Below are 25,921 nucleotides of genomic sequence, written 5' to 3'. Positions count from 1 at the left end.
TTTTAAAAAGAAATAACTCAAATTGTGGAGGGGTTATAATTTTTAGAAAAATGATTATGCTAATTATACTAAAACCTGAAATAATCAAAATGAACAATGATGCCTAATTTAACAAGACAGAATACTATATAACTAGTTAACATGGTAGAATAATGTAAAAGTATTAAAATGACAATTATGGTTCCCAGTCGGGGTATGTACCAGAGGCAACCAACTGATGTTTCCCTCTCCCTTCTTCTCTCTAAAAAAAAAATTGAAAAATCAAAAAAACGTATTTTATATAAAAATAAAAATAAACATTTTAAATAAATAAAATGACAAGAATGTGTAACATGAAAATATTTTATCTAAAATAATATATTAAAAGACATAAGAAATAATTATAACTGTAATAATTCTAAGTATGCATTTTCCAGCTATAGCAAACATTGTACTATATTGTTCTTTGACTAAAGTTGCTTACAGTAATATTAAAAATGAACCAAGCAAGCATAAAAGTAATGGAAGAAATGACAAAAGGAATAAGCAAAATATCAGACTATCTGAAAACTTAAAATGTCTATTGGAAAACTTCACAAATAAAAACAAAATACAAACAACAAAGTATATAAAATGGATGTGTCAAATTCAACAAAGGGATAATATTCTAAAAATACAAAAAGCTCATACACTGAATAAAAATGCTAACGTACCCATTACAGATGGGCAAATAAAATGAGCAGAGAATTCACAATGAATAAATACAAATAAGTCTCATAAGTAATAAAAAATACAAATTAAAACTATAGAGATACCACTGTTAACCATAAAGGTAAAAATATAATATTTAATGCTGACAAGGGAAGGGTAAAATCAGCTGGCACAGTGATTGGAAGGGGTGTAAATTAGCACATCCTTTCCATGACAAAATGCAATCTCGTCCTATCCTCTGATCCAGTAAACCCATTTCTACAAATCTAGGCGGTCACAGATAAATGTTTGCATACCCCCTGAAATTATGTCGAAGCCCCCATGATGGTATTTGGAGGTGGGGCCTTTGGGAGGTACTTGGGTTAGTTGAGGTCATGAGGGTGGGGTCCCCATGATGGAATTAGTCTTTATAAGAGGAGGAAGAGGCCCGAGCTCCTTCTCTCTCTGCCCTGTGAGAATACAGCAAGAAGGATGGCTACCTGCAAGCCAGGAAGAGGGCCGCCAGACACCAAACCTGCTGGTACCTTGACCCAGGACCTCCCAGCCTCCAGAACTGTGAGAGAATGAGTGTCTTTGGTTAAGCCACCCATCTATTGTCTTTTGTCAGAGCAGCCTGAGCTGACTAAGACATAGGTTAAGGAAGCAAGTAAGCATGGGGATAATTATATACAAAACTATAATATATCTGTTATTAAAGTGGGAATCTACACCAATAATAGAGGAATATACAAATTGTCCAGGATGCCGTCACAGTAACAGTAACAACTGAACAGCAGGTTGCGTGAGGCGACCAGGCCAGCAAACGGGGAAGTTGGGGGCGACCAGGCCAGCATAGGGGCAGTAAGGGGCAACCAGGCCAGTGGGAAGAGGGGCAGTTAGGGGCGACCAGGCTAAAGAAATTTCTCTTCTAAATAGTACAGTTCTGATTCAGTATTATTTTTTATTTTTGCTTTTTATTGATTTTAGAGAGAGGAAGGGAGAGGGGGAGAGAGAGAGAGAGAGAGAGAGAGAGAGAGAGAGAGAGAGAAACATCAATGATGAGACAGAATCATGGATCAGCTGCATCCTCAATGCCCCCTACTGGGGGTTGAGCCTGCAACTGAACCGTGACCTCCTAGTTCTTGGGGTTGGTGCTCAACCCATTGAGCAACACTGGCTGGGCCTGATTCAGTATTTTATTGAGCTACTACCGTTCCTTTCAACGTACAATAATAAAATAGCAGTGTTGTAAGACTTTAGTATCACTTATTTAGACATAATGCAAAAGCAGTTCATAAAAATAATGTTCAGGAACTTTTGAGGGAGGGGGAAGTGATACTTCACATTTAGCAATTTTGTCTAGCTGGACTAAAGCTCAGTACGGCTCAGTCTTTTCATCCCGTTAAACACGTGACCTTAGTAACAAAAATCATTTTGATCTCACTCATAAAGCAAAAGGGTTCTGAAAAAGACAAGGTAAACCTACAATATGTCAAAAATATTAGCATTGGAATTAGAGACTCAGCAATGATACCTATACCCAAGAGTCAGGATAAACCTTGGACGCCAGTAAGTCAACATTCTGGTCCTGTCTGGAACATTCCCGTGTGAGTCCTGGCAGGTCCTCGAGCTCAGGCAGTAAGAGTGTGTTTGCCTGTCCGCTTCCACGTGCAGTGGAAAATGCAGGAGCGGATTATCAGAGGCCAATGCCTGGGGCCCCTCCTGCCTGGTCCCAGACACAGTCGTTTTCCCTTAACCTGGTGCTTTCGCCTCCAGAATTTTAAATAAAGAAATAAAAATTAGCGCCTTCTGAGTCTCAGTAGTGAAAAGAAAAAAAGTTTGCCAAATAAACATCTGAATATAAAAGAAAATTCATTTATGGAATGTATGATAAAGAGAGTCTGCTTACCTTCACTTTTCCCTGGAAAACAAAACAAAATGTTTATTATTATAAACTCCTTCCAGATGCCCCGTTTAAAATACTTCTATAAAAATAAGACTTTTAATAATGGTTAGTTTTAGCCCATCCATTCATCTATTGCACATAAGCAGAATCCATGAGATACTCCTGGCTGCAGCTCTTATCGGTGATAGGAATTAAGCCAGATTTGACTAAATGGCATCATCTCCAAGAGCCCCAATAAAGAGTAGTTGCAGCTCAAACAAGATTTAATATAAGCTAACAGGAGAGGAAAATCTAATCTGTCACCTGAAAGTACTCTTGAGTTCTCCACATTTATTTATCCTAAAGCTATCATGTAGTTTCTGCTACAGATTTGAAACCTCCAGACTGACATTATAAAGTTTTTCTCTATTCAGGAATATTTTTAGAGACCATTTGTAAGTCTCAAATTATGCACAATTCAGCAGTTTGTATGCAGCTGCTCATTTACTATGGAAAAATTATCTTCATTTGCCCACTTTCAATCAATGCTATCACTGTTTGATTATTAAGTCACATATGCTCATTGCAAATATGTGCTTTTTTAAAAGAGAACACAAACAAAATAAAGAAAAAATATATCCTCCAAAACTCCCTCTGCCCAAAGATAAATATCATTTACATCTTGGTAAATGTCCTTTTTCTTTGTGTATAGATAATAAGCTATTATATTTTTACAAAAGTGTACTATACCTATAATATTTCTGTAATGTTTTGATACCTGTTTTTTCTCAATGTGCTATTGATCACTATTGACACAAATGAATACAAATTTCAGCAACATTTATAATGGCTATGTGAATATGCCATAAATCATTTAACTACTTCCAAGATGATAAACATTTAAATTGTTCTTGTGTAGGTATCTTTAAGATAAGTGAAGGTGGCTAATTAATTTATCTGACCATAATGTGAGTTCATACTGAAGATCACCTCTTGTCTAGGAATTTGCATTTCATCTGGTATTAAATCAATACCTTCCACTGAGTTACCATATGTAAACGCCATAAACTCAAAAGCCTTGTTTAAAGATGTTCTTCCGTTTCTAACATAGGAAAGACTAATCTGCCGGCAGTTAGGGAATGATGCAACCCATTGCTTTCGAGGAGGAAATTTATGTTTATGGACTATTTGAGATCAACAGCTTTTCAAATAAGTTTAAAAACAATAACCTCACACATTTGCTAAAAGCACATCAAAGATTTCATCAGTAATATGTATAGATATTATAACTGCTTATTACAGATCGGAGAAGGGTTTGTGAATTTCAGTTGCACATCCCTTCTGCGCCTACACAGTGCCTAGCACAGAGTAAAGGGTGGATAATCATTTGTTGAAGGAACAAGTGATTTTTACTATTGTAGACAAGACCATTAAATGAGGAAAATTTTCATCCATTAATTATCTAACAGACTCTATGATGTGCTAGGCTCTAGATTAAGAGATGAGGCCAATAAATGTGTCCAAAGTACAGTGTAGATCAACAGATCAGTAAATAATAGTCAAATGATGCTAAACAGTGGAAAGGGCCGTAAGAGGAACAAAGCATGGCATAGGTCACTTCGTGAGGAGAAGAGACCACTCCCAGTTTGGAGGATGAGGGAACGCTTTGTGGAAAAGGAAGCATGTGGGCCAGACCGTAAGTGTAAACAGAAAATGAAAAATGTTAATGAGCTGCAAAGCCCTGCGAATTTGAAATCAGACTCCCAATATATACAATAATTCCAAGTATTGGGAAAGATTTGAGGCAGAAGGTTGTGGACATTCATTTAACTAGAAAATGAGTTAAAAATAGTAGAAAAACTGGGCACACGTTATGTGAATATGCATAGGATAAATATGTAACGTAATCTTCATCCTATGGTAGTCCAATACCAGGAGCTTCATTACAAAAATACTCCTTCCTGAAGTGTGTGTCAAACACCAACTTCTCTGCAAGAATAAGGTAACACTTCTATGGAAAAAAGGAATATATCACCTCAAGTGCTCTTGCCACTCCTTTTCAGGCCTTCCCCCTCCTGCTAACCAAAGTTCACTGGCCGATGAATATAAGAGTGCAAATTAAATAACTCACCTTGACTGGAAGCCAACGGATTTAAAGGTCTTTTAATTGTCTGTGGCCTGGAATCAAAAATAATTAAAGTTATAAAATATAAATATGTCACCTGTAATGTTACTTAAGTAAAAGTGAAATTATCTCAGAAAGTTTCTTAGTGACTATATCCAAAACACAACTGTTTTATTGAGCTTATAAAATATTTAGTTTTCTCTGATTGCTTTAAAGCAAGGTGGTTGTTATTTGTTTTAATAATAATGGTTTCTGATCTTTTCCCGTTATAACATCCAGAAAGTCATTTCCTAATTACCTCTTCAAACAAAGAAGAAAAAATACCATTCAAACTCTTCTCCTGGAGTCACTAGAATGCTTTTAAATACATTACATACACATATGTGTGTGTATAGGCCACAAAGTACACTCCCAATTGAAAGACAAACAAAACATGTAAATATCTAACACAAGCGTTAAAAGAAATAAAGTGTGGGTAGATTATCTTCCACTTAGGAAATCTTAGGTAGCTCAGTCTTCTCTGTGACCATCAAGTTGGTTATGATTTCAATAAAAGGTGTGTTTTATTAATAAGGATAAAAAAATAGAGTTAATATGTCACTTAAAATGCTTTTAAATCTCAAAATTAATATTCATTAGTATCATTTTGTGAAGTGTAGGGATTATATTAACATTTATTATTTAGATTTTACAAATCTGTACAAGTTGAGACATTTTGAGAACAGAACATGTAAGTTATATTTTAACATGCTCAATTTAGCACCTCATACATCATTTATATTTTAAAATATTGTGGTAGTCGTGATATAAATTAATTAGAAAAGAACTATAAAACTAATACAGAATCTAAAAGTGCTTCAGTTGGACTCTATTTTAGTTCACTTAAAAAAAAAACACAAAAAAAAAAACCTTTAAAGTAAGTCGGTAAACCAAACATAAACATTCTGAATAACAGTCAAGAGAATTGAAATGAAACATATGGTAGAAATGAGTAAATAATGAAAACTCACCACTTGCCAAACTGGAGAAATTCTTCAAGTCAAAAAAAAGCAACAGTCTGGCATGTTATTGGTATAAGTACACTTGCTGGTCTCTTATGTTTATATTTGACTTATAAAAAGTGAAATGCATTATTGCCATATCTGGAAACTCCAAAGATTTTCTCAGAATTCCCCCAATCTCTAAGATAGCATAACACACACACCCCTACCTTCCAAACACCAATAAGCACATTGTTTACACAGCTTAGAAGCTTAGAAGTGGGTAAACTTGAAGTATGTCTCAGTCTCCCAGTGATCAAATCGACTGCTTCCGCTGTAGTGATTTAGAGTACAAAGTGGTTCTTTGGCGCTGGACAAATCACTTAAAATCAGCTTTCCAAATTTCCCTTTCTCTATCTTTAAACAGTAAGGACTACAACACAGGGTGACTGGAAAGACTAAAGGAGAAGATCTATGTAATATGCTTAGCGTAATGGTTGCACAGAGTGTAATACCTTAATCAATAAAGAAATTAAAAATAAAAGATAAAAAAAGCGTTAGCTATTATAATTATTCTCCAAAATTAATTTAACTTTGAAGTGGATAAAATAGCTATATCTACAAAAAGAGGAGGAAAAGTCACCAAAAAGAGAATAAGGAATTACATATTCTGATCTATTCTCTGCCACTAACTATATGATTTAAGAAAATGAAGTAAATCTCTCTCTGGCTCTAGGTTAGCTCATCTATAAAATGAGGCTCTCTGACACCGCTCAAGGAACATTTTTAAGTGCCCACAACACTCCCATAAAAGTCTAATACTATTCTAAATCTTTTAAAGAAGAAAGATATTTGTTGAAACATGTTTACATGTTTTCCCAGAAGAGAACTGGTTTCATGAATAAGTATGTTCTTATGTCCCAATACATCCTTTAACAAAGTAAATTCATTTGTACTTAAATCGTTACTATTTTGTTTGTTTACAGAGAGAAATCACCACATCTTCTAAAAATTTACAGATGGAAATGACACATACTTGAAACAGTTTTCTTCATAGATGACGTTCCATATCCTCCAAGCATCTGGTCCCTTGTAACCCGTGTAGCGCTCAGGATTCAGGAGCAAATCTACGTACTCAGCATCAGGAGACTGTATGTCTATGAAAGAAAAGTTTCCACTGAGCCTATCTTCGTTACAGTTACCTTTAAAAAGCTAGAATAGAAGACTGTTTTCCATTGATTCTAAGGCATCACAAATGTGTCAATGCCTCAGGGACTTAAAAACAACTTTCCAGCCGAAACCGGTTTGGCTCAGTGGTAGAGCATTGATCTGCGGACTGAAAAGTCCCAGGTTCGATTCTGGTCAGGGGCATGTACATTTGTTGCGGGCACATCCCCTGTAGGGTATGTGCAAGAGGCAGCTGGTCGATGTTTCTCTCTCATGGATGTTTCTAGCTCTCTATCTCTCTCCCTTCCTCTCTGTAAAAAATCAATAAAATGTATTTTTTAAAAAAATAAGTACAAAGGCTATCTAATAAAATGAAAAGATAAACAGAGAAGTCAATTAGAGATATATAAACAAAACATACAAAAATTGGGAGGACATTGCTTTCTCGTGTGTTCAATAAATGTGTATATATGTTATAACTTCAAAGCAACAACACCAAAAAGGACCCTCGTCCTCCAGTGGCTTTGGGAAATTATTTAATAGCACAGCAAAACCTTACTCCTCTAGAAAGCGTAACAATATGAACCAACAAAAGAATTTTGCTTCCAAAAGCAATACAGTGACAGCATCTAGAAATAACTGAGAATCTAACATAGAAGTAATACACAATATAATACATTATAATAAATTCATGAATATATTCATAAAAACACATAGTAAATATTGCTCAGCAACTACTACTCTAAGACAGAAAACTAACCACCAAGAAATGATTACATTTTTTTATATTTTGCCTAGAGATAAACATTGCCTCATAATTTTCCTTATGATAAATACTTCCTCTCCCGTTTATTTTTTTAAATGTTATTAAAACTATATTTTGTCAGATGACAAAAGTTTACATTTCTTTTCTTTTTTTTTTAATCCTCACCCAAGGATATTTTTCCCATTGATTTTTTTAGAGTGGAGAAGAGGGAGGAAGGGGGCAGAGAGAGAAGGAAACATCCATGTGAGAGAGACACATCGATGGGTTGCCACCCTTTCGCATCCCTTTTGTACCCAACCAATGGGGGCCAGGAATTGGGTCTGCAACTGAGGTATGTGCCCTTGACTAGGAATCGAACCTGAGACCTTTGGATAGTGGGTCGATGCTCTAACCACTGAGCAAAGCCAGTCAGGACTTAAATTTCTCATTTGGATTTATAAAATACCTTCTACAGTCCACCCACCATTGACACACATTATGTATTCCTTATAAAGCTTTCCCGTTTCATAATGCCCACCCTCCTCTCACAGAATGAACAAATACAAATTGTCAAGGGATTCACCCAAGATAACAGAACACCATATCAGAAGTGAATCATCAGCTCTCAGTCCTTGCCATACAAACGTGAGCATGCAGTCTCAGAAGGACACTTTTTAAACAGAAGTGAAGGTATTGCCATTCTTTCTCTAACACTGCAGGCCTGAAGAAAAAGTGCTGCATGTTGTAAGTTTATTTCACAGCACTCTGACTCCAAAGAATCCTTGTGGAAAAGTTGGCACAGGGGGCTGGGAGAGCATTTATCCTTCTCCTTTCCTAAGCCATACTCATCCAACACCCCCGAAGCCAAATGTGTTTGCAATTCACAACTTCTCAGAGTTTAGAAAATGCAGTGCATGCAGCATACATTGAATATTACCCAGCAGGGACTGAGGCAGCAACTTTTGATCAAATACATAAACCTCTCTGCCATGAAATACATGAATATTCACTTTTCAACGTTTTCAGAATTTGGAAATAAGAATAAAGGGCTATAGATATAAATGTGACAAAATATGGTCATGTTTTTTATTAAGGAAGGCGTGTATTTCTTTCTTTTTTTTTTTTTTAAAGCCACAAAATTAAAAATAAATACTTTCTATTTTTCTTCCTCTTTTTTGGGGGGGAGTGATAGGGGTTGCAGGCTTCATCTTTTACTTGTAATTAAAATGATCTGTATCACTCTTTTCACTAATTTTTATTTTATTTGTAATCCTCACCTGAGGATATTTTCTCCACTAATTTTTAGACAATGGAAGGGAGGGAGGCTCAGGGGAGAGCAGGAGGAAGAGAGGAGAGAGGCGAGGGAGAGACATAGAGTAAAAGGGGGGAGAGGAGAAACATCAATGTGTCTCTCACATCGACTGGTTGCATCCTGCAATGCGCCCTGACTGGGGCCGGGAATTAACCTGTAACCCAGGTAGCACCACTGAGAATTGGACCCAAGACCCTGCAGTGCCCCGGCCAAAACTCTAACCACTGAACCACACCATCTAAGGCTTCACTAATTGTTTAAAAGATTACTAATTTGCTCTAAAACAGCCATTGAAAAATAGCAAAATTCAGTTTGATTTTAGGTTGTTTAGCTAGTTAAAAGGCTAAACAATTTAATTTAGGAAAAGGGAGACACTAGAAAAAGGAAGAAGACACAAATCCATAAATCTTGATCAAAAAGCTCTAATGATTTCTAGGGCTCCTACATCTTAACAGCACCAGCCCTCTGGCTTAGCTTTACTAGTAGATGTAGCAGATGCAACTCAGGGGTCATTGTTCCCTTTCCAAAAGTAACATGGACCATCACCCTTAAGGAAAATATTTAACAATATGACATCTGTGAAACAGAAACAGGTTTTTGCATGCCCTAAATTTTAGCTATTTATGCAAAATGCCTGTATATATTATTAAAATTATAATATATAGTATATGATGTAATCTATATTATATACAATATAACATATAATTATTATTATATGTATATTACTAGAACTATGGAACTCAAGAGGTGAATTTTTTTTAAAAAACCGAGTTTCCTTTTTAAATTTTTTTATTGTGGTAAAATATATATAACATAAAACTTACTATTTTAAACATGTTTAAGTGTACAGCTCAGTGGTATTACATACACAATGTGTACAACTACCACCACTGTTTCTGGCCTTTTCTATGACCCCAAACAAACTATAACCATTAAGCAATAACTCCCCACCTCCCTTCCCTTGGTAGACTCTAATCCACTTTCTGTCTCTATGTGATAAGTTACTTAATCTAGATATTTCCCACAAATGGAATCACAATACTTGTCCTTTTCTGTCTCACTTATTTCACCTAGCATTATGTTCTGAACGTTAATTCACACTGTAGCATGTATCAGAACTTCATTTCTTTTTATGGAAAAACAATATTTCCTTGTATGTAGACACTATACTTTCTTTATACTGTACATTGATCCATTCATCGAAACTCTTCCCACCACTTGGTTATTGTGAATAATGCTGCTATAATCACAGGTGTAAAGATATGTTTCCCTGTGTTCAGTCTTCTTAGGTGTACGCTTAGCAGTTGAATTGTCAAGTCATATGGTAACTCTAGGTTTACTTTTTGAGGAAATGCCAAACCATTAGAAAATGAATTTGTAAAAATCACCTTTAAAGGATTGTTTTTTTTCTTGGGTACAATCTTAAACATAAGGCATACTGTAAGAAAGGTCTTACCATCAGCTTCACAGAAGTTGTCTGAGGAATCATCATGTTTGGTCCACTGAAGAACGGCCTTCTGCGTTTCCTCACTTCAAACAAAGACAACAGTGTTATTCTTTTTTTCAAGTTAACACTTCACAGGAAAACACGCACACACACACACACACACACACACACACACACACACAGATAACATAAACTACTGCTGCTGCCAAAAATAAAAAGCCAAACCTCAGAGACTCATCCACAGCTCCAAGTCGTTCCGCCTGTTCACATTCTTCAATGAGATTATTGGCCTCCCCAGAATACTGAAATGAAAAGGGGAATAAATAGAACACAACTTGCTGCATTTTTTACACTTTTAAAAAAGCATTTCAAAGTTATTTGAAGTTCTTTTATACCTGGCATCATCACTTTTAAAAAAATTAAGCCCTCTCATTCCTCCTGAAGCTAAAAAAAAAAGAAGAAGAAGAAGAAGCAGCAGCCTTTGCCCCTTGTTTTTGACGGAGAACATAATACTATGGTGGTCGCCAAAAGGAAATAATAGCGCTGATAACTCATCACCACAATCTTCACTAAAGTAATCTTTGATGGATAAGGAAGTCACCAGGCAAGGAGCCAGGAGACAATGTTCCACTTTTCTAATGACCTGGGCGTAAGCATCCGTTTTCTCTCCCATAAAAAATCTGGCTGAACTAGATCATGCGTGTCTAAAGTTTATCTTGACTCTAAACTCTTTCTAAAAATTCCCTGAAGCCAACAAGTCTTATAAAAAGTATTCTGATATCTTTAGGTGTTTAAAATATGTTCTTAATCACATTTCTCAATGTCTAAGTCAGTTTGTATATATACTTATGCTCAGATGTAAGTGGCACAGGGGAAGTGTGATCATAAGATTTCATAACACTCCAGTCATCACCACCATATAGCTGAAAGGCCACATTGAAAGCAGGAGGCCAACAAACATAAGCTGAGTGCCTATTACAGCCTTATTGTTAGGATGACTGTACAAACGACTGTCCAGACTACAATACTTTGGAGAATAAAATGAAATGCTATAATTTTTTCAAGTATTTATGTACTAAATAACAACTTTGTTTCCTTAGATTGGTTGATCTATAAGATAGCTTAATTCAAAAACTATTCTCAAAATAAAATTCTTTTATATATAATTAAAGAGTAAAGAAATATGATATGTTCCACCAAATCTCAAATGGTTCAGAAAATAACAAGAATATGTATACAGAAAAAGCTTGCTAAAACAAATAAAGCAAAATATTAAAATTAATGAATCCGTATGAAGTGTATATAAAATGTCTTTATACTATAAGTTGGAAATTATTTCAAAATAACTTAACAATACACATAAAAAATTTAATAAAATTTGTGTATTAATACCTATGTGTATTAATATACCAATGTATATTAAAACAGAAATTTTTAACTTTATTATTGTAATTATCTGAAAATTAAAACATAAGTTAAAAATAATTATTCTTAGTTCCTATTTAATAATTTAATCAGCTTCATTAAGTCACATCTGTCTTGTACTGATGTCACTGGCATTTTTCTTTAAAAAAAAAAAAAAGCACCTTTTTTTAATTGTCCATATTAAATATTCATGAAATTTCCCATGGTTTTCTTTTTTTTTTTTTTTTAATATATTTTATTGATTTTTTACAGAGAGATAGAGAGCTAGAAACGTCAATGAGAGAGAAACATCGACCAGTTGCCTTTTGCACACCCCCTACTGGGGATTACCCGCAACCAAGGTACATGCCCTTGATCGGAATCGAACCTGGGACCTTTCAGTCTGCAGACCGATGCTCTACCACTGAGCCAAACCGGTTTCGGCTCCCATGGTTTTCTTAAAATTAATTAATAATTGCCAAATGGAAATTATCAATACCTTCAATTGACTCTTTTCAGCTAATATAATTTTTAATTGAGAAAATATCCTCTCTACTGGTAAAAATGTGAAAATATTTTAGACCAAATGCTTTCACAAGTTCTATTCTTTTGCCTCCAAACTACATTTCTTCAATAAAAAAAAAAAATTAAGACAAAACTTGTCCAAAAAAAGTTAATTTCTTGTATTATTTTAAATGTTTTGCCAAATATAGATAGTACAAAATTGTAAGCCTCCTTAAATTCATTTCATTTCAGGTCACAATATAAATTCATCCAATTAAAAGCAAGGGTTTCATCAAGAGGAGACCCCTCCCATGAGTAAAGACAATTATAAATTTCAGAAGTAACCCTAGTATGGCATTTGAGCTTTCTTCGCTTAGTGTGTTCAATTCCTCCCTCATTTTGTAGAAATAAATTTCAAGGTCTTTGTTTATAAATTTTGTTACAACGATTGCATTGTGCTAAACTTTCAAAAGCTAAAATTTATTGTTTATTTTTTCTATACATTGATACTTTGAATACTGAGTTTCCACTGAACTTAAGCCAATTGCAATCACCATTTAGAGGCCTCATTTATTTAAAAGTTTTCAGTATTGCCGTGCTTGGTTGGAGCATCACCCCATGCACCAGAAGGTTGCAGGTTCAATTCTTAGTCGGGGCACGTACCTAGGTTGCAGGTTCCATCCGCGGTGGTTGGGTTATGTTTGGGAGGCATCCAATCGATGTTTCCTTTGCACTGGTTTCTCTCTCTTTCTTTCTCTCTCTCTCTCTCTCTCTCTCTCTCTCTCTCTCTCTCTCTCTCTCTCTCTCTCTTCCTTCCTCTCTCTAAAAATCAATAAAACAGATCCTCGGGTGAGGATTAGAAAAATTTTTTTCAGTGCCACTACAGGACACTGAGGTTGTTTTACAAAATAGTTCTTCAAAGGCCCAAACCGTTACAAAATCTGATTGATGATGGACAGCAGAGAACTCCTATGCCACAGTGTTTTCTTCAGCATCAGTTTCATCTCAAAAATGTTGTGGTCCTTATTAGTGTGCACATATAAATGCAAAAACCTATATATTTTGACAATTACCACTTCTATCTTTTTTTAAATATATTTTTATTGATATTTTACAGAGAGGAAGGGAGAGAGATAGAGAGCTAGAAACCAACCAGCTGCCTCTTGCACACCCCCCACCGGGGATGTGCCCGCAACCAACGTACATGCCCTGGACCGGAATCGAACCTGGGACCCACTGAGCCAAATCTGTTTCAGCTAATTTTTCTTTCATGCTTTGCATAACAAAGGGTTGAACAAAAGAACTGGAGTCATTGAGTGCAAATAAGTCTCAAGGGGTTTCGCTGTGAAGGGGAGCAGAGAAGTGGGGTAGCAGCTGGTAGGGGAAATGAGTCTTTGTTAAGATGCTAGACACATTAATAAATATATACATACCTTGTAGCTTGCAGATTTAATTCCATCAGGAACTTCATCCTGAAAAATAAAATAAAAAATACTTTTAGATGACATTTATCCTACTGAAAACATATTTTAAATTTCTATGATTTATGAGAAAAAAATCATGAAAAAAATTATTATTTTTTAAAATATATTTTATTGATTTTTTACAGAGAGGAAGGGAGAGAGATAGAGAGCTAGAAATGTTGATGAGAGAGAAACATCGACCAGCTGCCTCTTGCACACCCCTTACCGGGGATGTGCCCGCAACCAATGTACATGCCCTTGACCGGAATCGAACCTGGGACCTCTCAGTCCGCAGACCAACACTCTACCATTGAGCCAAACTGGTTTCAGCATGAAACAAATTATTGAAGTTAACATTTTTTTAACTGAGAACAGTTAGGCAGTTTTAACATGATTTCCTATAAGTAAATAAAAATTCAACAACAAATTATCCTATGGATTGCTGATATATATTTCAGCATGGAAATGTAAAAATAGTCAGTTATTATTCCATTTGATGCTCAAATTGTCCACATTTGGCCACTAAGGCACATATGTCAAACACAAGGCCCGCGGGCCAAATCCAGCCCGCCAGGCCTTGCAATGTGGCCCGCACCGCGCTGTCATCACTGCACTCCGCTGTCAGTTTATGACATTGTCAGTTTATGACTGTTCAGTAAACCATTCGGCCCGCGATTTAGGCTGGATTTTAGATTTTGGCCCCTTCTCTGATTGAGTTCGACACCCCTACACTAAGGGATCCGCTAATGCCTACTTGATATTTGCACCTGTGTCTTTTGATATTACCCCAGTTATCTTTTTTTTTTTTAATTTATCTTTATTGTTGAAAGTACCACAGATGGCCTCTCTCCCTCCCCCCCCCACCCCATTGACCCTCTTCACCCCGCACTGGCCCCTCCCAGATCTTCACCACACTATTGTGTGTGTCCATGGGCTATACATATATGCATCTAAATTCCCTGGTTAATCTCTCCCCACCCACCCCCTCTACCCCAGTAATCTTTAACAGCATTTTTTTATTTCTGTTATGACAAGATGCTCCAAGTTCATCTTGTATATTTCTTGTTCCAGTCTTGGAATTGCTCGTGGTGTGTGTGAGTGTGTGTGTGTGTGTGTGTGTGTGTGTGTGTGTGTGTTTAAGAAGGCTTCATTCTTTTCAGAGCAAAATAGAACCAGTTTTTGGTCAAGCATTGGCCACTTACTAACTACAGGACCTATCTGCCTATCATCAAAGTGATGCTGTGAGTGCAGATAATAAGATATATGGGAGAGGTCTGTAAATTGTAGGCCCAATGCTAAGTACATCCCTGAATTAGGGTGCACTCAAAGGGAAGGACCCGCACAGAGACATGCCCTTCATCATGTACCCTCAGCCTCCGAACTAGGTCAGCATGTGTTCTTCTTGTATGGCCAGGTATTTAGATGGTTTCTAATTTTTTCATATCATAAACCAGGACAAATTTATAGACCAATTTCAGCAGAATTGACATCTCTACAAAATTCAGTACTGCTTTACAATCATCTTTGAACATTTGCTTATTTTAGTCAGTGAAATTCCTAGTGGAATTGCTAGGTCCCGGATATGTACCTTTTTAATGTTTTTGATACATTTGCCAAATTGATCTCAAAAAGACTTTCACCACAGGAGTGCTTATTTCTCAACACTGGCTGTCGTTACACTTTTTTTCTCCTGGGCCACTTAATAAGGGAGGAGAAAGAACATTGTTCTGATTCACTGTAAAGGAAACAACCGGTGTTTCAGCTCACAGAGAGGGTCTAGCCTCGATGGGGAGACCACCAGCCACATTCAAATATTCTCTGGAATCAGGAATGTGAATCGGAGGGGATGCATTTTAAAGACCACGTTCGAGGAGAGAATTTCAACTTTTATTATTTTTCTATCTCCTCCTGGGTTCCAGAATGTAACCTAAACCTAGTCTAAAAATGAACCGAAAAAGGAAACTGGTGTTGGTTCCCTGTTTAGCCCAAAAAGGTGTTAACAAAACAGCAGCAGACCATGTGAAGGGGTGAGTTCACTGTATTTAACCTTGTGTATTAGGTTAAGAAAGAATTGTTCGATGTTTTAGGTGCGATCACTACATTGTGCTCATAATGTAACGTTCTTATTTTAAAGATGCAGACTAAAGAAGAATAGATGTCAAAATACCAGTCATGTGCCATATAAATTCTAGCTGTGAAAGCTGATTACTCAGCCTGGAGCAAGTGTTTCAAAGTATTCGAAATGATCTCTAATCACTCTTTGGTTCTGACAGACTGCTCTACCTTAGGAACCATTGGAACTGAGCCCAGCTTGTCCTTGGGGGAATGTGAATGGCTCAATCCCTCACTGCCACTCACAGTGGGGTTTCTCACGGCTCCCCTATGCTCTGCCTTCCCCTCTGCTCCCGCGGGGTGTGCTCCCGCGGGGTGTGCTCCCGCGGGGTGTGCTCCCGCGGGGTGTGCTCCCGCGGGGTGTGCTCCCGCGGGGTGTGCTCCCGCGGGGTGTGCTCCCGCGGGGTGTACATGTTCAGTGCGTCTGCTATTGGGCTATACATTTGCATTGCAACTGTCACTTAGTGTTCGTCTCCCCTGCTAAACCAGAGCTCCTCGTGGTAAAAGCTCATCTTGTATGTCCAGGTTGTGGCACAGAGTAGACCCTCAAAGAATATTTCACTATTGAACCAAATTACATTCAGTTGCTAAGCGATATTCCTTTACCAGTTTTTTCTCCATCTCCTTTCTTATCTTCCTCCCCACTCCCCACAACACTGCCAGTTATCTTTTCAAAATCTTAAGTTTAATCATGGCACTAAACACATACACACACACACACACACACACACACACACACACACACACACTCACACACACACACACACTATATGCATAATTATAATCTAACTAGAAGCCCGGTGCAGAAAATTCTTGCACAGGTAGGGTTCCTAGGCCTGGCTGGTGATCAGGGCCTTCCTTTTCCCAGCTGCCAGCTGCCAGCTGGGACCTTCTTTCGTTCCACACCGCCCCCTGGTGGTCAGTGGACATCATAGCAAGCAGTCAAACTCCAGGTCAGTTGAACTCCCAAAGAGACAAATTGCATATTAACCTTTTATTATATAGGATAATATCTTTGGATGGATAAACACCATATAATTATGTAAAAGCTGACTCTGCATTATGAAACAAGTTCAAGGAAAAAAAAAACAGACTACTGGCATGAAAGGCACTCTGTCCCATTCTGCAAAAGGTGAAATAACTAGATTCTGTCTCAATTTCTCAGTACAAATTGCTAACTTTCCCCTGATGCTTTCTTAAAATTTGTATGTGTTCAAGTCAAGTAATAAACACTATCTTTTAGCATTTCTTAAATGCTAAAATTGGTTGTTGTCTCTAGATTTTACAGTAAAATAGATCCCATCCTCAGTCAGTCAATCTGGGAACCAATAAGCTATTAGCTGATTCTAAGTATTTCTCAGGTTTCCTGCCCCTTCTGGTTTTCTTAAGGTGGCGTCCTCTAGCTCAATCCTTCATTAACAATAATCAGAAATAATTGCTAGTTCAAGATGAGATCAAATTTGTAATAATTGTAAAACTAATTGCTTGTTTTAAGGTTAATAATAGGCCATTTAATAAGGAAATTCAGCCTAAAAAAATAATAGCCCATTTAATGTACAAGTATAATGAAATCCTTTATTAAGTATCTGCCATATTTTTGTATTTTAATAAGTCATATAAATAAGTTATTGGTCCATTTGAATTTTCCCAACATTTTAAAAAATATATTTTATTGATTTGTTTACAGAGAGGAAAGGGGAGGGATAGAGAGCTAGAAACATCAATGAGAGAGAAACATCAATCAGCTACCTCCTGCACACCTCCTACTGGTGATGTGCCCGCAACCAAGGTACATGCCCTTGACCGGAATTGAACCTGGGACCCTTCAGTCCACAGGCCGACACTCTATCCACTGAGCCAAACTGGCTAAAGGCTCAACATTTTTTTTATATTACTAAATATAAATTCTAAACTTATGAAGTAAAAAGAAACATTTAAATTACTAATATGACTTTAATGATAAAATCATGCTTTAATCATAGTAACACAAGGTGTTTCATAAGTTAATCCTTGAATTTTCAAAAGCTATTCCTATGAGGAGTAATATAACTAAAAACATGCTTCTCATTCATCTAGTGGTAAAATACCAGTAAATAATTTTATGTTTACCTTAATTCTACATACTAGATAGGTTGATATGGCAATATTTATAAGCATAAAAATTAACTGCTCAAAACTACACTAGTACTGCCCTAGCTGGTTTGGCTCAGTGGATAGAGTGTTGGCCTATGGGCTAAAGGGTCCTGGGTTTGATTCCAGTCAAGAGCACATGCCACTGAAACCGGTCTGGCTCAGTGGATAGAGCATCAGCCTGTGGACTGAAAGGTCCCGGGTTCGATTCTGGTCAAGGGCATATATCTTGGTTGTGGGCACATCCGCAGTGGGCGGTATGCAAGAGGCAGCTGATCGATGATTCTCTCTCATCCCTGTTTCTAATTCTCTATCCCTCTCTCTTCCTCTCTGTAAAAAATCAATAATATATATATATATATATTTTAAAATGTTATTTATAGTAGTCACTCTTTTCTTTTTAATATATTTTATTGATTTTTTTACAGAGAGGAAGGGAGAGAGATAGAGAGCTAGAAACGTCAATGAGAGAGAAACATCAACCAGCTGCCTTTTGCACACCCCCTACAGGGAAAGTGCCTGCAACCAATGTACATGCCCTTGACCGGAATCGAACCTGGGACCTTTCAGTCCACAGACCGATGCTCTACCACTGAGCCAAACCGGTTTCGGATATATATATATATATATATATATATATATATATATATATATATATATATATTTTTTTTTTTTTTTTTTTTTTTTTTTTTTTTTTTTGTTAAAGAGCACATGCCTGGGTTGCGGCTTTACCCCCAGTAGGAGGCGTGCAGGAAGCAGCCATTCAATGATTCTCCCTCATCATTGCTATTTCTGTCTCTCTCTTTTTCTCCCTTCCTCTCTGAAATCAATAAAAATATATATATTTTTAAAAACTATACTAGTACCTCACACCCACTAGGATGGCTATTATAAAAACAAAAAACAGGAAAAAGCATGTGTTAGGGAGAATGTGGAGAAACTGAAACCCCTGTGCATTGCTGGTGGGAATGTAGAATGGTACAGCCACAGTGGAAGACAGCATGGTGTGCCTCAAAATATGAAACACAGATCCAGCAATACTAAATGATCCAGCAATGGAGACTCAAGCAGACATTTGTACATCCACGCCCATAGCAGTATTATTCACACTAACTAAAAGGTAGAAACAGCCGGGACTGGTTTGGCTCAGTGGATAGAGCATTGGCCTGCGGACTGAAAGGTCCCAGGTTTGATTCCGGTCAAGAGCATGTACCTTGGTTGCGGGCACATCCCCAGTAGGGGGTGTGCAAGAGGCAGCTGATCGATGATTCTCTCTCATCGATGTTTCTAACTCTCTATCCCTCTTACTTCCTCTCTGTGAAAAATCAATGAAATATATTTTTAAAAAATAAAATAAAATAAAAGGTAAAAACAATCCAAAAGTCGATCAACAGGTGAATGGGTAAACAAAATGTCATATACATACACAGGGGAATCCAATTCATACTTAAAAAGGAATAAAATCTACCCTGGCTGGTGTTGCTAAGTGGTTACAGCATCGGCCTGCACACTGAAAGGTCATGGGTTCAATTCTCAGTCTGGGTATGTGTGGGAAACAATCAGTCAATAGTCATGTCTCTGTCACCTCTCTCTCTCTCTCTCTCTCTCTCTCTCTCTCTCTCTCTCTCTCTCCCCTTTCTCTCCCCCCCACCCCCACCCCATAAACACTCTCTTTTTTTTTTAGGATTTTTAAAAAATATATATTGTATTGATTTTTGAAGAGAGAGAGATAGAGAGTTAGAAACATCGATGAGAGAGAAACATCGATCAGCTGCCTCCTGCACAGCTCCTATTGGGAATATGCCTGCAACCAAGGTACATGCCCTTGACCAGAATCGAACCTGGGACCTTTCAGTCCACAGGCCAACGCTCTATCCATTGAGCCAAACCAGTTTTGACTAAACACTTTAAAAAAAAAAAAAAAAAAGCAATGGGAAAAATAACCTCAGTGAGGATTAACAAAAAACAAAACAAAAAAAAAAATGAATGAAACATATGCTGCAATGCAGATAAACCTTGAAAACATATGCTAAGTGAAATGAACCAGACACAAAAGTACAAATATTGTAATGATTCCATATATACAAGGGTCCTAGAATAGTCAAATTCATGGAGAAAGAGAGTGGAATAGTGATTGCTGGGGGCTAGAGGGGTCGGGCATAGAGAGTATTGTTTAATGAGCATGGCATTTTAGTTTGGGAAGACGAAAAAGCTCTGGGGTTGGGAGATGGTGATGGTTGCACAACAATGTAGTACTTAATGTCAATGAACTATACCAGTGGTCGGCAAACTGCGGCTCAGGAGCCACATGCAGCTGGCAAGCCAGGTTTGCCACTCTGTTGACTAATGAGTTTGCCTACCACTGAACTATACACTTAAAAATGATTAAAATAGTAAAATTATGTTTATGTATATTCTAACATGATGAAAAAGTAAAAATATAAACTTTTATTCCTTTTTAAAATATGTTCTCATTGATTTCAGAGAGAAGAAGGGAGCGAGCAATAGAAACATCAATGATGAGAGAGAATCATTGACCGGCTGCCTCCTGCACACCCCACACTGGGAATGGAGCCCACAACCCAGGCACATGCCCTGACAGAGAATCAAACCGTGATTTTCTGTTTCATAGATTGACACTCAACCGATGAGCCACACTGGTTGGACAAAACTATATACTTTTAAAGGGGAAAAAAAGAGCTTCATTGAAAAGCATAAAATTCTCTGCTTTCAGAGTAGAACACTGCAAACGATCATGCTCTGAGAAATCCTACATAAAACCAGGTATTTTCTCCAACTCCTGCCTAACCAAGGAAACGCAAGGAAAAGAATACACCCGCAAAAAAGGAGAGGGATTTTGTTTATACCTTGATTGATTTCATTTTATTATACCACAAACATAACTTTGTTCAGGAAAGACGTAAGAAGAAAAACAAATATCAAGCCAAAAAACTACAGATGCTCCTTGACTTATAATGGGTTATGCCCCAATAAACCCATCGTAAGCTGAAAACACAGTAAGTCCGATGAATTTCATTCACGTAACCTCATAGCTGAGCCTGGCCTACCTTCAATGTGCTCAGAACACGTACATTCGCCTATGGTTGGGCAAAAGCATCTTTCTGCCCCTGCCCAGCATCACGAGAGACTGTCATACCAAATAAAGCAGCCCAGCAAAAGGTCAAAACTCAAATCACAGCTCCTATTGAATCAGCTTTCACACCACCCTAAAGTCAGAAAGCCATAGGCTGAACCACCGATTAAACTGGGAACCGTTTGTATTCATCTCACTAATAAGTAGAAGGATTACATTAACCACAAAATTTTAATTCTATTATTATAACAGCAGTATAATTCAAAGTGTTTTATATTTGTACATTTAGGTTTTTTTTTTTTTTTTAATATATTTTATTGATTTTTCACAGAGAGGAAGAGAGAGGGATAGAGAGTTAGAAACATCGATGAGAGAGAATCATCGATCAGTTGCCTCTTGCACACCCCCTACTAGGGATGTGCCTGCAACCAAGGTACATGCCCTTGACCGGAATCGAACCCGGGACCTTTCAGTCCGCAGACCGACGCTCTATCCACTGAGCCAAACCGGTCCGGTCCCAGCAATTTGTACGTTTAGGTTTTTAAATATGTACATATCACACATTATATTTAGCCTAAGGATTAAAATATCATTTTAGTTATATTGTCCCCTTTTAAATAGCTGTAATTATTTGAAAAGGGATGATAACAGTTCTTAAATATAGACACGGTTCTTACAGATTCACAAGGCTTGACGGCACAGTCTCTTCTTCCACACTGGCTGATGTCTTTCCAGAAAGGACAGGGCCTCTTCAGGTTTACCTTGTAAAATAACAATAGAAAACATTTAAAAACAACCTCTTAAAAACAGAAGAAGTTTAGAATTAACACATGTTGAGTTGTGGTGCTATAACCTGATTGTGTTATTGGCTGCAATTATTCTGTTTCTTTCACTGAGCAGGTGTCAAGTTCCAATGTGGACATAAATATGTAGCTGTTGTAAGTAAATTGGTAGACTTAGAAAGATATGGACTGTGACTAAACAAACCCTGAGCAGATGGCAACCAGGAGCCAAAGTAGCTCGGATCACCGCTACTCAACTCACATTCTGTCAAAGCAAGTAGCAGTTAACATGGCAGAATCATTAGACAACTGTCAACTTAGACTATAGCTACATAATCCAATGATCAGGTTTTCTAAACTCTTCCAGTAAATATCTCAAGATAAAATATGACGAGTGACTTGTTAAAATAATATAGGTTAAAATATAGCTATGCTTCTCAGAGATATTTAATTTACTTATATTAAGTAATTGGAATAAACCTGATGTTTTAGAAAATTATGAACTCACGTCTTTTATTACAATACACATAATAGTTTCTTTTTTTACTTCAGTTTATCCTATTAGTTTCCAACTCGTGTAAAACTCAGTTATTGGAATTAAAAGTATACTATGGGTAGTCTCAGAACCACGTTGTTCACTCTTGTGAACTGAATTTTCCTAATATGTCCTCAATCATTTTCAGGCACTAGCCACAATTTTGAAGCCTAGCAATGCCTAAGAAAATGTAATTATCTATTAAAACTTTAAGTATGCTTATACAAAATTAAAAATTAAAATACCTTGTAATATCTAAAGTAGTCACTTTCAAGAAGTTTTTGTAGTCTTGGGAAAAGCCTGTAGTTATTAAATTTATCAATGGTTTCAACATCACAGGTACAATCATCCAAGTAACCGCTGACCTGTTACAAAGAAAATGAAATATTAAACCAAAATGTCTTAGAGGCAACAGAGTTCTTTTTCCTCACCTCGTTGAAAGTGAGGAAAGTGCTCTACTCAACCAACCTTTATCCTCCCTCCTCCCCGTAATTTTCTGAGATAGGGTAGAACAATAATCTAGTAAGGCGACTGCTCTTACTATGGACCTAGAGGGATACTGTGGATACTTTTTGTAGGGTGTACTGAGCTCATAACTGTTAGGATGAACTACTCCTAATCTCTCCTTATTGTCGTAAGCCTTTGCCCATAGCGTGGGGCAGGCCAGTCGGTGCCTGCAGAAGCAAGATAAGAAGAAGTCCTCTCCGCCTGGCCGACCTGTGCACTCTCCTCCCTTGCCTCCCCCGACCCACTTGCGCCCTCCCCTCCCCTTGACCAACTCATGCACCCACATCCTGACCCTCTGTTGCATACGTCTACCCTATATAAGAGAACCTCACCACCCCCTGGGGCTGACACCAACACCCTGGTCTCAGCCCACTGTGAGAGAACGCAATAAAATTTCTTACACTCTCACAGCGTGAATGGCTTGCCTCCTGTCAGCATGGACCTAACGATAATGACACATCTACCCCCAAAGGTTTGGTCTCCTACAGCCACCCAGTAGCCCTGCCCGCCAGGCCTGGCCAGGGGTGGGTGACACAAAGACAGATACAAAAGGCACATCTGACCCAAACCAGATCACTGTCCCTTCTCCAGGAACTGAGACCATGATGTCTCTCCCTAGACAGTAAGCAGGTAACTCAGACCATAGTCCATCATGTGAACTGAGGAGCACATGACCAATTAGCAGGGAAAGGGAAGATTTTAGAACATGCACAAAGAACCAGAGAGAGGAGATAGAAAACATAGGCTCCCTGGACTCCGCGGGATTCCCCCACTTCTGCCGTCTTTCCTGAAGCCCAGCTGCTCTGGCACCCGTGGCTTTTCTGGGACTCTATGTCCTTATAATTCTGTTTTCTCTTGTTCCCTTATGTTAGTTTCCCACAGGATGTGTAGTTTAGAGACAAGATGGGTGAAGTGATAATGAACTTGTGAGACAAACAGTAATCTTATATATTATATATATACTAGAAGCCCAGCATGCAAAATTTGTGCACTGGTAGTGTCCCTAGTGGCTGCCAGCTGCTGGCCGAGTGCTCCCTCCCTTCCCCCAGCCAGCCCCGTCCCCGGGTCGAACTCTCAGATGAACTCCTGGTCAAGGGGACAATTTGCACACTACATTTTTATTATATAGGAAAAGGCTAAGTGACCTACCGTCCATCTGTCTGACCATCTGATCAACCAACCGGCCGGTACATGTGACACACACTGGCAATTTAAAAATAAACTTTGACTCGCACATGTGCAATACATATAAAGCTCTCATTGGCGCCAAGAAGATTTTGACATGCATAATTATTAGTAATGGGAGATTCCACAAAATTATGTGTTTAATAATTCTTCGTGGAGAAAATGCTAAAAGGCAGGCATTCACTGTGAGCTTAGAGAACCAGAATGATATTTATTACCTTAGACTTTTACTTCTGCATGTAAACGGTGAGGTAAGGTTTGCTGATCTGCGAACTGTAGGAGGTATAATTAATGATACTTTTCGTGAAGCTGCTAAACATTGGGGATTATTAATTGAGGACACTATCTGGAAAGATACGACTGATGATGTGGTCATCCTTAATATGCCCAAACAAGTAAGGCAAATTTTTTTGCATATATATGCATATTTGGATGTCCTTCTGATATAGACAAATTATGGGATGAGAATAAATCTCATTTTATTGAAGATTTTTGTTGGAAAGTACACCAAAGAGAAGGTGCCTGTGTGAACTGTGAAATGCATGGCCTTAACAAAATTCAAGAAGTATTCATATTGCGTGGAATGAAATGTTCGGATTTCAAACTTCCGGACTCTCCTTTATTAACGAATACAAACACATGTGATGAATTGTTCAAGCTACAACAGGCAGAGGTTTTGATCAATTCTCTGAACAATGAACAGTTGGCAGCCTTTCAGACTATAACTTCAGCCATCAAAGATCAAACTGTACACCCCAAATGCTTTTTCTTGGATGGTCCTGGTGGTAGTGAAAAAACAGATCTTTATAACGTTTTAATACATGATAGTAGAAGTTGTGGTGGTGCTGTTTTACGCACAGCATCTACAGGAATTGCTGCAAATTTACTTCTCGGTGAAAGAACCTCTCATTCCCAATATAAATTACCAATTCCATTAAGTGAAACTTCAATTTCTAGACTCGAATAAAGAGTGAAGTTTCTAGCCGAAACCGGTTTGGCTCAATGGATAGAGCATCGGCTTAGGGATTGAAAGGTCCCGGGTTCGATTCCGGTCAAGGGTATGTGCCTTGGTTGCGGGCATATCCCCAGTAGGGGGTGTGCAAAGAGGCAGCTGATCGATGACTCTCTCATCGATGTTTCTAACTCTCTATCTCTCTCCCTTCCTCTCTGTAAAAAATCAATAAAATATATATTTTTTTTTAAAAAAAGAGTGAAGTTTCTAAAGCCATTAAAAAGGCCCAACTTCTCATTATTGATGAATGTACCATGGCATCCAATCATGCTATAAACACCATAGATTATTAAGAGAAGTTATGAATTTGAATGAAAAATTTTCACTTCTTGACAGCAATATTCAAGAGTTAAGATTTTTTTTTACCTTGCCTAGTCTTATTTATTTTAGACTAAAATTCAGTTTCTAGAAATCTGATCTACATATTTGTCACTGTGATAACTATTTTCAATTCATATGCAAATATGCCCTAAAAGCTCTCTGGGTATACAAAAACCTCAGAGTCCTAATTCTGGGTATCAACAAAACCAAAGTGCTGCTAACCTAGGTGATTTGATTTTTCACACCTTTTTCTTTTGATTCTTAAAAGCAGAACTTCTAAAGGGCATGAAATAGGTACTATTCCTCCCGTTGGATATGCTGGCGGCCAAAGCATAACAAGCATTTGCATAAAAGTGCAAAAGAGACGTAGGAAGGCGAATGGATGTTGATTCCAGCTGGAATAAACACAAGATTGCTCCTGCTATGATTGCAATGGCTCCAGGTGATTTCCTGACCTGATAATCCTTACATTGCTTACCAAACTTTACCTTTGACCTGCCTGCATGCATTGCTAAAGGGAAAATGTGTATTCAATGTGAATG

General features: G+C 37.6%; 1 protein-coding gene across 2 annotated transcripts in view; it reads right to left on the bottom strand.

The window, feature by feature from the left end:
• ERO1A (endoplasmic reticulum oxidoreductase 1 alpha) overlaps positions 1-25,921 on the bottom strand; it is a 42,465-nt gene that overhangs the window by 11,269 nt on the left and 5,275 nt on the right. The window contains exons 2-9 of one of the 2 annotated variants that reach the window (XM_084877753.1): positions 22,600-22,719; positions 21,715-21,798; positions 13,672-13,710; positions 10,556-10,632; positions 10,340-10,413; positions 6,696-6,816; positions 4,686-4,732; positions 2,579-2,590 (exon numbers count right to left, since the gene is read on the bottom strand). In XM_084877753.1, coding sequence (XP_084733879.1) covers positions 2,579-2,590; positions 4,686-4,732; positions 6,696-6,816; positions 10,340-10,413; positions 10,556-10,632; positions 13,672-13,710; positions 21,715-21,798; positions 22,600-22,719 — 574 coding nt within the window. The remainder of the gene's footprint in view (positions 1-2,578; positions 2,591-4,685; positions 4,733-6,695; positions 6,817-10,339; positions 10,414-10,555; positions 10,633-13,671; positions 13,711-21,714; positions 21,799-22,599; positions 22,720-25,921) is intronic. The other variant, XM_084877754.1, reaches the window with a different exon arrangement.

Source organism: Pipistrellus hanaki, assembly GCF_964339955.1.
Source record: "Pipistrellus hanaki genome assembly, chromosome: 1".
NCBI classification, from domain to species: Eukaryota; Metazoa; Chordata; class Mammalia; order Chiroptera; family Vespertilionidae; genus Pipistrellus; species Pipistrellus hanaki.
This window is presented reverse-complemented; position numbering and strand designations above follow the sequence as displayed.